The sequence below is a fragment of the Lactuca serriola genome, chromosome 3, assembly GCF_051521515.1.
Source record: "Lactuca serriola cultivar US96UC23 chromosome 3, Lser_US96UC23_V15, whole genome shotgun sequence".
Classification (NCBI taxonomy): Eukaryota; Viridiplantae; Streptophyta; class Magnoliopsida; order Asterales; family Asteraceae; genus Lactuca; species Lactuca serriola.
The window spans coordinates 106,375,635-106,388,964 of record NC_136410.1 but is presented as its reverse complement, the minus strand read 5'-3'; the positions used below and the strand labels follow the sequence as shown (position 1 = coordinate 106,388,964).

Sequence of the window (13,330 nt, the reverse complement as noted above, 5' to 3'; positions counted from 1 at the left end):
TCATTTACTTTTGTATTCGTTTATATATATTATTTCTTTTAAGATAAATTATTTTATTCTGTTTATCTTAAGGGTTTATAACCATTTTACTTTATTGATACTTACTATTACCACCTTAAGGCGTTCCCCTCTCGGTGGTTTTATTTTATTAAGTTTGGTTGGGCATTTTTTTCAATGAGTTTCTATAATCAAGCTTTTGACTAAATATTTGCCTCGCACAACGCTTCATCGGACGTTGTAATATAGTTTAGAAAGTTATGCTTGTTGTGACTTTACCGTCAGGGGTTGTAGATAGTAACCACGGGTGGGAGTATCAATCTCATATAGATCTATACATATCTTTCTCGCTCACTAAATATTTTACGATTATAGGCCGGAGTTAGCGGAAAACTAATCACCTAAAGGATGAATTGCCGTTCCTCATTTAATAAATGCTTTGTTTAACCTTATTGTATGTCGTTCCTCATTTAATAAATACTAATATATATATATATATATATATATATATATATATATATATATATATATATATATATATAATTATCGTAGTTTTCGATATTCTTAAAAGGATATTAGGGCAGAGTAACAACTAAGTACTATGCTTATCCTTAAGGCTTGGCTTGAATAACAACTAGGTACTATGTTTCCCTAGATCATTTGCTAATATAACAATTTGTTATAATATCATCATATAGTTTCTGGGCAGAGTTTCTCTAAGGTATAATATTATCTTATGGTTTTGTGCAGTATAATGACTAGGCATAATATTATTCCTAAAATTTTGGCAAGGTAACTACCAGGCATAATATCATCCTCCCGTTTCATGCATTTTGTTGACTACTGGCATATTACAAATAATAATATTTTGTAAATTTGAAAATGTAGTTTTATAACATATACTCCCCACGTAAAACATTTGAAAAATCTTAAAAGTGGGGTCGTAAGCTCACCTTTGTAGCATGATTCGGCTGCTCTGGAACTTCGCATCGGGAGACTCGAGCCATTCGGAAGAAAGGAAATCATATGGATCAATTGAGAGAGAATAGATAATGGTGTGAGGTGTGAAAAAAGAGTGATTGAGGATCTCTATTTATAGTGCCCAGTTTTGGTGTGCGCGACGTGGACGTGCATGTTGGCTCCACCCAACTTTGGACACGTGTGACCTTCTTGTTTGTCCACGTCTTCTCAAATCTCAAAAAATATGTTTGTCTGAGTGCGCGTCACACATGGACCACATTACACGCACACGAAAACTTTCTTCAAAAAATCATATCTCTTTCATATAAATTTTGTTTTCGACGTTCTTTATGTATATGTGTAGCTATTGTTGAATACTTCAACTTTCCTTTAGGATAAGTTGGCTAATTCTGACTTTATTTTTAGCCCTTGTTTTTATATTTTTAATCATTTTCAAAAAAATCATTTCTCTATACTGTGGACTCCGTTTTGGCATTCTTTGTCTTAAAATTCTTATCTAAAGAAGTACTAGGATTTTCATTTTTGTGACTTTATCCAAAGGCCAGCCATTCTTTTCGTAGCTTTTGGTGTTGTAACTTCTTATGTGTGGTTGGTTTTTATAATAATTATATCTAAGTATTACTATGTTAGATTTCTATGAAATTTATATTTTTGGAAATATGTTGATTTGTACTCTCAGAAATGCATCTATTTACACTGGGTTTTCTTATATTTTAGAGCTTGACATCTTGTGTTTTACTAAGTATAGTTTCTAAATCTTTTATACTTGATGTGATTAATGATTTGGGGTCTACTTTTGTGATTGTCATACTTTCTACACTTTTTGTTTTTATTATAATACAGTAGAAAATTAACATAAAATAAATTAGCATCCATTAAAGAAGACTTCAATGAATTAGGTGTGGATTTGCTTGAATTATTCGGAAAAAAAAGCTGGAAACGATTCAGAAACTAGGTTCTGGAAAGACATATGGATAGGAAACTCAACAACTACAAGGATTGATGTGATTTGTTTGCAATAACAAATCAAAACGTATGTAACCCTAAACTTACTAGTTTTCAAAATTCACTAGGGTTAGGCTAGGTTTAGTTGTTCATTGTATTTTGCTTTCAAGGTGTATGGCATAGACACTTTATAGGATGCATGTACCATATTAATTGTTAATTGTTTTCCGCATTATATATGTTTTTTTTCTATAAAAAATTCATCAGTATTTTGATATTGCAATATTTATTCATATATTTTGGCATTATTTTAATACATTTAAGCTATATTTTGGTAAAATACAAAGATATTTGGTACTTACAATATTAAATTGTATTTTGCAGCCAAAAAGGAAACTCTCGAAGAAAAATGACTGAAACCAACAAAAGTTGGAAATATGGAGGATTGGAGCTGAAGCTTGGAGCTTCAAGTAGAAAAATTCAAGTTCTACACATTTCCCACAACATGAAGTAATGATTCCCACGGCGTGGCATTTAAAATAATTCTAATCTCGTACATGAAAATGAAGCTCATGACGTGACATAATGTCTTTCACGTTGTGACCACATATCCTATAAGATTCTTATACGGAGAAGTACATGTTGCTTGGCGCATATGGGATATACACTAAGTTCACATCGTGAGACCCTTATGGTCACGACGTGAAGACCGATTTTATGGAAACTTTAAATACTGATCATTATATCGACTTGGAGAAGAATCTGGAGAAAGATGACTTCTAGATAGAAAAACTGTGGAAATTAACCTTCTAGAGCTCTTGGAAGGAAGGAGAAGATTGGAGATCAAGAGATTAAGAGATTATAGCAAGATTTCACATCATTCATTCTGCTTGCATAGATCTAATCATGTCTAGCTTAATTATACATGTGATTATGTGTTTGCTTTCTGTAATTATGAGCTAAATCATTAGGCTTTCGTTTAGTAGTGATGAACCCTAATACTATGTGTTAGTTTCTACTTTTCATGGATTTATGAAGTTGGTTTAGCTTGCGTTTGATATATCAAAGCCAAGTATGTTAATAGTTTAATCTTTGTTGCATAAATCTTCAAGTTTTGTGTAGTTTAATGATCACTTTAATTGCATGAACTTGTTTACCTAGTTGTTTATGAATCTTAAATTGCTAGAACTAGTGATTGACCACATCCTAAAATAGGTAATAAAAATAGTAACTTTAATTGTGCTAGAGAACATAATTGGATCGTAATTGTGTTTGGTTATTTGTCTAGATCATAGATAATTAATCTTAGATTTATCCTACATAGCCTATTAATCTTGAATAATCAATTTAGTGTCCACTTGTGTAAGACCATTGCATAGTGTTTCATGAATTGGTGAAAACATTAGGAGATTGGACAAAGACTTCTAATAACTTTTATATTGGTAACCAACTAAAATTAATCCATGTGTTGAAACTAACCATAGGAAAAAGGGGGATTCAAAGCTAAATAGAAGTGTTTTTATTCTCTTGAATACAATCGTGTTTAATTAGTTGTTTGCTTTAGTTTTTAGTTAATTGAGTAAATTAAGTTAATCTGAACTTGTAAAATCAGATAAAACCCCTAATTTTACTTGTTTTTCTTAGATAAATTTTTAGTAGTTATTTTATTAGCTAAATTTTGTTCCTTGAAATCGACACCCGACTTACTTTTCTATATTATAAACTGAGTAGGTACACCGCCTGTAAGGACATTAGTAATAAAGTTTTGATAGGTTATAAATTTGAAACTGGTAGGTATATATGTGCACTAGTGGCGTAGCCACATAGAGGCAAGGGTGGGCCTTGGCCCACCCATAAAATTTTAAGTGTGTGTGTGTGTGTGTGTGTGTGTGTGTATATATATATATATATATATATATATATATATATATATATATATATGGAGATGATCAAATGAGAACACTTAAAAGGTTGAAAACGCGAGAACAGTTGTAGACCAATCATTTTATGATGGCATAAATGGAATTTTACCATCTAATTAAATTATGATATCCTAAATTTTAGTGATTATGATGACAATTACCCAAAATATCTCATTTTTAGATCATTTTCTTTAATGAACCAATAATTAATAAAATCATGATTTAATATCTATCTAAGAAAACGTTTTTTTTTCATTTCATTTTTCATTTTTATATTTTTATTTTTAGAAATCAAATATCAAGATAATGAATAATTTATCGGTTTAACTCATTTATTTTTTTTAAAAAAAATATATCTTCATAAATAATGATTTATACATTTCATTTAAAAATGAATAAAATTGTAAATTATAAATGAATTAACTCAATTGTATTTTTGAATACACTTGTAAAATCATAATTGAAGAAAACCCGAAAAAAAGATTATAAAATCAACTAAAATGGTACTCATATATTAATAAATAAAACACATTTCTATTCATATAAGAATATAATTATAATAGTAAATGAATAAGTTAGAATATATATATTTTTTTGACACGGAAACTAGTACTACAATTACAATTATAAATGAATAAAACACATTCGTGCTCCTTCCGAAAGAGGTATTGGTGTAGATGTTTCTTTGGTAAATCTCCCACCTCCCACTATATGTATGTTTATTCATTGTATCTGCAAAAACGTTAAAGAAACAATTATGTATAATTATATAGTCATTCACACATAGATACACTGATATTCACAAATAAATACACTGATATTCACAAATGAATACCCTGTTATTCATAAATAAATATAGTCGTTCAAACAGAAATTCACACATAAATATACTGATATTCACAAATCAATATAAGAAAATAGTTGTTGCCCTTTCGTTTCAACCCTCAATTTATCTCTTTTCTCATTCCTTTTTGTCAAGTATTACCACACCAAAAGTACCATTTTAATGCTTAATTTGCTTGTGAAATCAAAGACCAAGAACAACTATAAAAAATTACCTTTCTAGTCATCGTTAGTTGTTGAATTTTGAATAAATCAAGACCCAAGAAATCTCCATTGAACCCACTTTTTGTTGTTGAAATTGATGAACTGATTTTTGCTCCTTCTTTCCCTTTCTTCTTCTTCGTTCCCTACAAAGAATAACCACCAGGATGGGGTTGTATTTTCGGATAAATCAAAAGAGGCATCAGCCTCTTGGCTTTTTCCCCTCACCTGAATTGTTGTGGTTGCTTGCCTTGCTCCTCTCGGACCAGCCTCATGGAGTATTCATTGATGATTAACTGTAAAATGAGACATCTGACATTATATTCATATAAGATTACAACTGCAAGCATTCAAGTTCCATTTTTCTGAATTTAGGCATTTCATCGAGCACCTTATGTGCACAACTTATCTTCTTCCCCTATTAGCCAATTTTAATGAGTAAAGTACCATACCATTTGATTCAAGCAAAAGAATTGTGAATCTTTGGTGCATACAATAAAATAAAAAGCAGAAGAGGTTCAAATCAGCATAACATTTGGCTTTCCAATTGATTTTGCAAGAAAAAAAACTACACATGTACAAATTCGAACAATATATAGCATTGTAAGGCTCCAATCAAGAGAAGAGTTGGATTTCGAACAACATTTGCAAGAAAAAAAACATAATGTTACCTGATTCAGAATACTTCGTCACTACCCTGCTGCTCCGGAGTGGATGATCAAAATCCAGTAGTGTATCGCTGCTTGCTACCACCGATGAGTAGCAGTCGAGTTCACCAAATTGCCGACAAGGTTAAGAAAAAGAGATCTCGGTTGTAAGTCTCACTCTGAATGTGACGATGACGATGAAGAACGAACGTCATCATCGGGGTCTACCATTGTTCGCTGCCTTGCGCTGGTGAGTAGATGTCGCCGTCAGCCGATGAGTAGAAGTCGTCAAGCCGATGAGATCTTCGGTGATGGAAGCGACGATGCGTATAAAGGGGAAATGGGGAGTCAGTGTCGGTTGTTCAGTCGATGCGTCTTATGAAACCCTAGAGAGAGAGATATAGAGAGGATATAGATACGAGAATTAGAAAGGTAATAGGTGAGAGGGTGAGAAATTATAGGAAATAGGCAAAGTTGCAATTCCTATAATACCCTTCTTACCATTTAAAAGTTACACATAAATGCCAATAGTTTTAGATTTTTACATAAATCACCCATTTAATATTAACCATAGATCTTAGTATTTAGATGGTCCAGATCTGTTCTCACGTTCTCAACCTTTTAGGTGTTCTCATTTGATCCTACTCTTATATATATATATATATATATATATATATATATATATATATATATATATATATATATATATATATATATCTGTTAAATAAAATGAACTAAGGTTATTATTTGACGCACTCCATTCTAAATTCTAGATTTTATATATCGTTCATATTTTATAAATTATTTGGCCCGTCTTAAAATAAAATATTGGCTACGCCACTGGTGTGCAAATCATACCAGTTTACAAGTTTCATAGTATATACTGCTATTATTAGGAAAGAAATGTAACTCTGCAAATATGGATAAAAATAAAGTATATTGTCCATTGTCTTTACTCTTTACCAAAGAACTTGTGATTCTTTTTCAGCATGTTCCTCATATTCCTTCTTACATGAAGTCAACTCACCGAGTTTTGCTTGCAATGTGTCTACTTTTTTTTAGAGTTCAAGGTGCCTTCGTCACTTGCCATCAATTCTCTAAAAAAGAAAAAACATAAAAACCAATGTTTAATTATTGAAACCAAAGTGTACGTATACATAAAGTTATGTATGTGATATAAATGTATGCATATACATACTCATATCTGTATATGTGCATGCATATGCATGGGCACAAACATAAAATATTAGTGCATCATACTAAATAGATGTTTATGCACGCACATATGTATATGTATGTGTACGCGCATGTATGTGTGTGTGTGTATATATATATATATATATATATATATATATATATATATATATGTGTGTGTGTGTATCTTGTATATAACTATATAAACCACTAAAAAAGGCAAGGACTTCCCAAAACTCTATTATGTATCAGTTTATGTGGTTTGCTACTTAGAAGCTTGACAAAGTTTAGGAGATTGCTAAGATAGAAGCATAATTCTTAGACACCTAAAAAGTTAAAGGAAAATAACATACACCAAAATAAACATATCTAAAATCAAATAGTCTAGTTTCTTAGCAACAAATATGCAGTATCTTTTTCTTGCAATTTATTCTTTATGGTTTCATATTTTTGAATATGCCCCTTTAACTCCTTTATTGGATGTTTGATAAGAAGTGAATGATTTAGTGATGAATGATTAGAGGTTCTCTATAATTTTGTTCCGAATAAAAATATGTTGTTTGATAAAGTTGTTGAATGAATGTATTGAAAATGATGAAAATTATCAAGTTAAAAATCTTCTGATCCATTTTGTGCTGAAGGAAATATTCATGTTTGATAAAAATCTGAATGAACTTGCTGAATAATTATAAAAATTACATAGTATAGTCCTAATCTTCTGGACCCAATACTTGATACAACCTTCCATAACTTATGTACTTGGCATGAATAACCATTTGAAAGATTGGCATATTGACTTGATGATATACTTTGATATTCTTTTTGCAATTCCTCTCAATCAATAAGTGATTTCAAGACATTCACAAATCAATGAAATGATGATCCTTTAAGTGTTATGGTTTGGATAAAGTTGACAGAGTTGTGAGCACTTCTATTTGACATTTCATCGAACACCTTAACTGCATTCTCATGCAACTCACATATTCAAAACATTACCAGTAAACGATTTGATCCATATGATTTCATAACTAAAATTATCCTCTTCAAAATCATCCTTAATTTTATGGAAATTGCGAATTACTTCAACTGAGAATTCACCTCTGATCACTAAAATGGTAAAACCTTAAATACCATGAGATCGATCCGATAGATGTTAAAAAATCGTTCAGATATGGGTGAGTTAGTGAACGATTCAGAAGACTTTGACTCGATAACAGGTAAATTTTGAACCTTTTATAGATTGGTTATCAACATTTTTATGGATGATCACTTAACCTTAAGTGGAGTCTGAAATTTCATATAAGAACAACTCCACACAGAAGTTCAAGAATGTAACACAAATAAGGCAAGAATTCTGGGGAAAATTCTGTATTACTATCGAATGCAATTGGACAATTTGATGTGCCTATACCACAGTGAATCAGATAAAATTCTAATTAGCTATTGAGATTCTCATCATTTGATTCGTGTATGAATTGTTTCTGTCTCATTTGGGGGAGGAGCCCTTGAGCACATCAGTCGGAGATAATGGAGGAGCATCCAGCTGATAAAGATTCAGAGCAGGACCAACGAACCTAAACAATATCCAAGCTCCAATTATGATGTAAATCGAAGCATAAGCAAATTTGTTGATCCAAAACAATAGACCCTTTTCTCCTACATACAACTCCAATGCTTTTTCTGTAAGTGTCATCGATTCCCAATCTTTCTTCACCACTTCTTTCTTCGCCATCATCTTCGCATTGTCATCGAAGCCGTTTTCTTGATTTCTTCGAGTTTTTCTCCTCGCCCCTCTTTTGAACTTTATCTGAACTGTATCTTTATCCGAAGGTGGTGGCGATGAGTTTGCAGCGCCGTCATCTACGGTGGTGTTGTCGCTGCCGCTGCTGCTGCTTCTGGTGAGGAGGAGCGTGGATGGACGGAGGTGATGGTGGTTATGGTGGGAAGTGAATATATGAGGGGAAGTGGCGATGGATTTGGTGAATGGAAGGATGGAAGAGTTCATATTTTCTGGCGTGGTGGCTGCCGGTGGATGGATGTTGTTATCCTTTTGAGAGGGAAGGATGTGTGGTGAGGTTTTGACATGGTGTTGCATGTAATTACAAAGATAGTCCTCTAACTATTTGTAGACTTGTGATTTTGGTACCTTAAAATTATTATTTACATCAATAGTTCTTAATATTATAATCTCGAAGAAATCGTGAAATGATTTGTTGATTTACATGCTCGGTTTCTCAACATATGTGTAATCTCGAAGCAATCATGTATTTGGTTGATTTGGTTATTGTTTTCATCTAGAGAATATGATGTGAAATGGTTCATGTTATCGTTTTGTTCCTCCCAATTGTGAGGTTTATAATCATATAATGTGATGATCATTTGCAATCTCTCAATTTGTTATTGGGTAAAAGTTGGTTGCTCGACATCATGATCTACACACATGGTTTGGAATGTTCATTTTGGATTATACGTCTAGTTTAAAAGATTCCCACGAATTCAATTCCTTAATCTTGTATATGCAAGTTATCTAGTGTTATAAGTCTAATGATCAGTGGATGCTCTTATACCATATTTCATGTTGAGCTTTCTTCTATATTGATTAATGGGTGACAATGGGTGACATTATGAACAAGTTGATATTGCACTTCATGGCATTGTTTGTCAAAGGAACTTCATGATGTATTTGGCAATGTATGTTAAATTTCTTTGTCGAAGGGGGTCACTATCAGTAAATGTTATAAATATGACTTAGATGCATGATGTCTGAGAGTAGATTCTGTAAAGTCTAATATAGCTTAGTGCATTATGTAATATTATGGTGGAGGTCGGAATGATATAAAGGTTGATGTCAATATGTTAAAATGTGTTGCTTTAATGTTAATGGAGATGTAAATATTATTATGATTTGTTTAATGTTAAGGGGATTGTAATTTATGGATTTATAAATTATTTTTTATGTATGTTACATACTATAGGGATCCCTTTGTATCATTTACACACACAAATATATATATATATATATATATATATATATATATATATATATATATATATATATATATATATATATATATATATATCATGCATACATACGCCTCTAGTCAAGGAGATTTTCTCATATTTAACACGGTATCAAGCTAAGATTTCCTACCCTAAAATTCATCACGTACGGCTTCCTCAAAAAAAAAATATGTCGATCAAAACAGTCATTTATCGATTTGTTCTTCATTTTGCGTTTGGAACTTCCTCTTCTCACGCAATTGATCGTTCTTCCATGCCTCGGCTTCAAGCAACTTGGTGTGTTTTCTTCCTGATCACAGGTCTGCTACCTCGCTTCTTGCTGTTGCCTCAATCAGTTTGTATTCTTCCTGCTTATCTAGCTTCTTCTTCATGTCTACCCCTACCTCATCCTCCACTGTTGCTCCCTCTAAAATAAGTTTGGTTTGCACTCTCACAAATGTGTAAAACCAATTTAGTTTCAAATTAAATGTGGATAGCTCCCGATATAAACTGTGGCGTCAAATTTTCTCTAACATGTGTCGAGGTACCTTGAGCTATGGACATATTTCTGGAAAATCAACACCATCCGGTGAGGATGATGAAGAATGGTACTCGGTTGATGCTAGAATTAAATCTTAGTTTTACGGTACATGTGATCCAAGTTTACTTAAAATAATTTCTAGTGATGAATGTACTGCCAAAGTGTAACACCTATAAAAATCATGTCAAATTTAAACTTTTTCAAAACACTTAAAACCCTTTTACATTAGATAGTTTGGTTTCAAAATAATAAATACCAGAGTATCCCAGTATCAAATCATGAAATCATAACAGTAGGAGGAGCGGTACGATCATGCCTCCGCCTTCCCGCGATCACCAGAAGTACCTGAAACAACCAACTGAAACTGTAATCCCGAAAGCTTAGTGAGCTGCCCCCAAACTACCTATACCCACGATAATATACATATAATCATAAACAGCATACTATGGGTCCAATCAACCATCGGGTTGGAATACCCCAAGCCCACAACTAACAGGTTGGAATGTCAACATACTATGGGTCCAATCATCCTCGGGATGGAATACCCCAGGGCCCAGGCCCACAACTAACAGGTTGGAATGCCCACATACTATGAGTCCAATCATCCTCGGGATAGAATACTCACGGACCACGACCAACAGGTTGGAATGCCCAGATCTATTGGCCTCCGCACAAAGCAGATAAGCCTCAACCGCCAAACAAACATGTGCACATATATAACAAATAATCACATAACAGTCTATAGACTAAATTTGATCAAAACAGATCAAGCCACATAACACATAATACCATCCTGTCTATCAGGATACCAGTCTAAGAGATCATACTAGCATATCACATAATATCGCCCTATAACCAGGACATTGACCTAACCAGGTCGCTAAGCATAACATAAACTCATTCTAACTACCAAGATGCAAACCAATAAACATATCATGCCATAACCAGATACAATCCATAAAGGGTCGGCCTTGGTGCCTTAGACCTTGTTGATATAGTGAGAATAAATCACCTCGCTAGTAGTGTTGTCATACTACAAATCTCTGATTGTTGTCTTACTGGGAATCCCAAACTATTACACAATAAACACCAAATTAATACCCAAATTAAATAACCTTCTTGACTAAACGTCCGCACCATTCATTAAGTCCACTCTCTTTATTAGGCCAAGGCCCAAATATCCAGTCCTTGACTTGAAAGTCCATATAAAAGCCCATTATCAGCCCAATTTACCAAATTGGCCCAACTTCCTAATTGGGCCTCACCCCATGATCCACTATCACTACCGGGCCCAAAATATCTTATTTATAAAGTCCAGCAAAGGCCCAATTCCATTTAGTCCATAAACAGCCCAACATCCGAAGCCCACTTGACAAAGGCCCAACAGACGACGTACGCGAGGCGTACTCCTCTAGTACGCGGGGCATACTCGACCAGATGTTGACCACTATCGGGGTGGTTGACCCAGAGACTTCAGATCCAGAGACCTAACATGCCTAGGATCCATAAAGTCATGAACTTTATCACTTTGGACGTCCATAAAGTTCTTAATGCTTGGTCTTAATTTATTAAGACCTTATTTCTTCATGCATGGGACACATACAACTAATGGGACCTCATTTTTATCACTCAAGGTCCCTCCAAGAGTCTATAAGGACAACCTTTTTCGTCCAAAACACAACATGTACCACCTTATGGCTTTTTTGGACAAGAATGATTCTAGTAAGGTAAAATGGTGAGATCTAAGCATATATGCCTTAAGTTTGGAATTGTATACCTTCTGGAGCTTCTTGAGCACAAGTTAACTTCAGATCTACAAGCTTGGTCTTCTTATGCAACATTTTGATGCACTAACTTCCTCTTAAAGCACTCAAGAAAACACCAAATAAGCTTAAACACATAAGGAAAGGCTAGGGTTTGGGGAGGACAAATGTAATCTATGGAGGCTGAGGTAAGGGAGGTGTGATGCTCATCATGTTGCTTATATAGGCCCCAAACTCTAAATATTAGGGTTTTCCCCCAGACATTAGTATGCCAAGCGTACACAAGTGTACGCCCAACGTACTAAGGCGGACTTAGTACGCTTAGCGTACTCTTATGTACGCGCATCGTACTCCCTCTTGTGCCCAATGTTTGCAAACTTTGGCGCTTAAACTTATCCTGGTGCTTAAACTTATCTTGGCTCTTCACATCTGACCCCAAGGACTACAAATGAGAAGGAAAAGATAGAAGAGGGTTTGGGAATACCTGCCAAATCTCGGGATCTTACACAAAGAGCTTTGGGACAAATTAGATGAGTTTTTTCGAAACAATAAAATGTCTCGTATGTTGCAACTTCAGGACCAATTTCAGAATACTAAAAAGGGATCAAGATCCATTACTGAATTTTTCCATACTCTTAAAAATCTAGCTGACATTCTGAAGGATGTTGATTCACCGATCAATGAAATTAAGTTAGTTATGCAGATTTTGAGACAATTACTGCCTTCTTATCACATCATAATGGACGCCATCACCAATACCAAGGATTTTCCCTCTTTCCTTGAGGCCAAAAACATGCTCTTGTTGCATGAATCTAGAGACGTGGCTACTGATTCCACCATTGACCCTCAAATCTCTCAAAGTGCAACTCTTTTTTCTTAATCAAATTCTTCGGGTAAAACTAAAAATTGTTGGAATAGGAATCAGAATAACACACGAAGAAACTTTGCTCAAAATAGTTCCATGGAATTGTAATAGCCTTTCGCAGAAATCCTAGGGACTGCTCCAACACAACAGTTGTTTGTTGCCTCCCGTCTCCCCCTACGCATCTAGGTCATGCGCATCAGCAGCATCCGTTGAACCTGCTCACTTTTCTGCTTTCTCAGTAGTATCCTCATGCGCAACATGTCTATCTGATGACTCCTCCTTTGCAGCTTCCACATCTACAGCTCAGTCTTGCACAACCCTACCAGCAGCCCTACTACGCAGCAGGCCTACTGCCAGCATCGTCTCGCCTCGGATTAGCACCTCAACAGCTGAATCAGCAGACTTCCGGGCATCTTCCTCCATAACCTCAA

The 13,330-nt window shown here is 34.1% G+C and overlaps 1 protein-coding gene across 1 annotated transcript; it reads right to left on the bottom strand.

Moving 5' to 3' along the window:
- Positions 1–8,082: 8,082 nt before the first annotated feature.
- On the bottom strand, positions 8,083–8,804 carry LOC145092998 (uncharacterized). Its single transcript, XM_079031025.1, has one exon. It carries the CDS (start codon positions 8,733–8,735, stop codon positions 8,217–8,219), a length of 519 nt encoding a protein of 172 aa, XP_078887151.1. The 5' UTR covers positions 8,736–8,804; the 3' UTR covers positions 8,083–8,216.
- Positions 8,805–13,330: the final 4,526 nt, after the last annotated feature.

Bases quoted from the DNA above. Each gene is read 5' to 3' on its own strand.
- LOC145092998 (XM_079031025.1), bottom strand. From the start codon at position 8,735: ATGAACTCTTCCATCCTTCCATTCACCAAATCCATCGCCACTTCCCCT.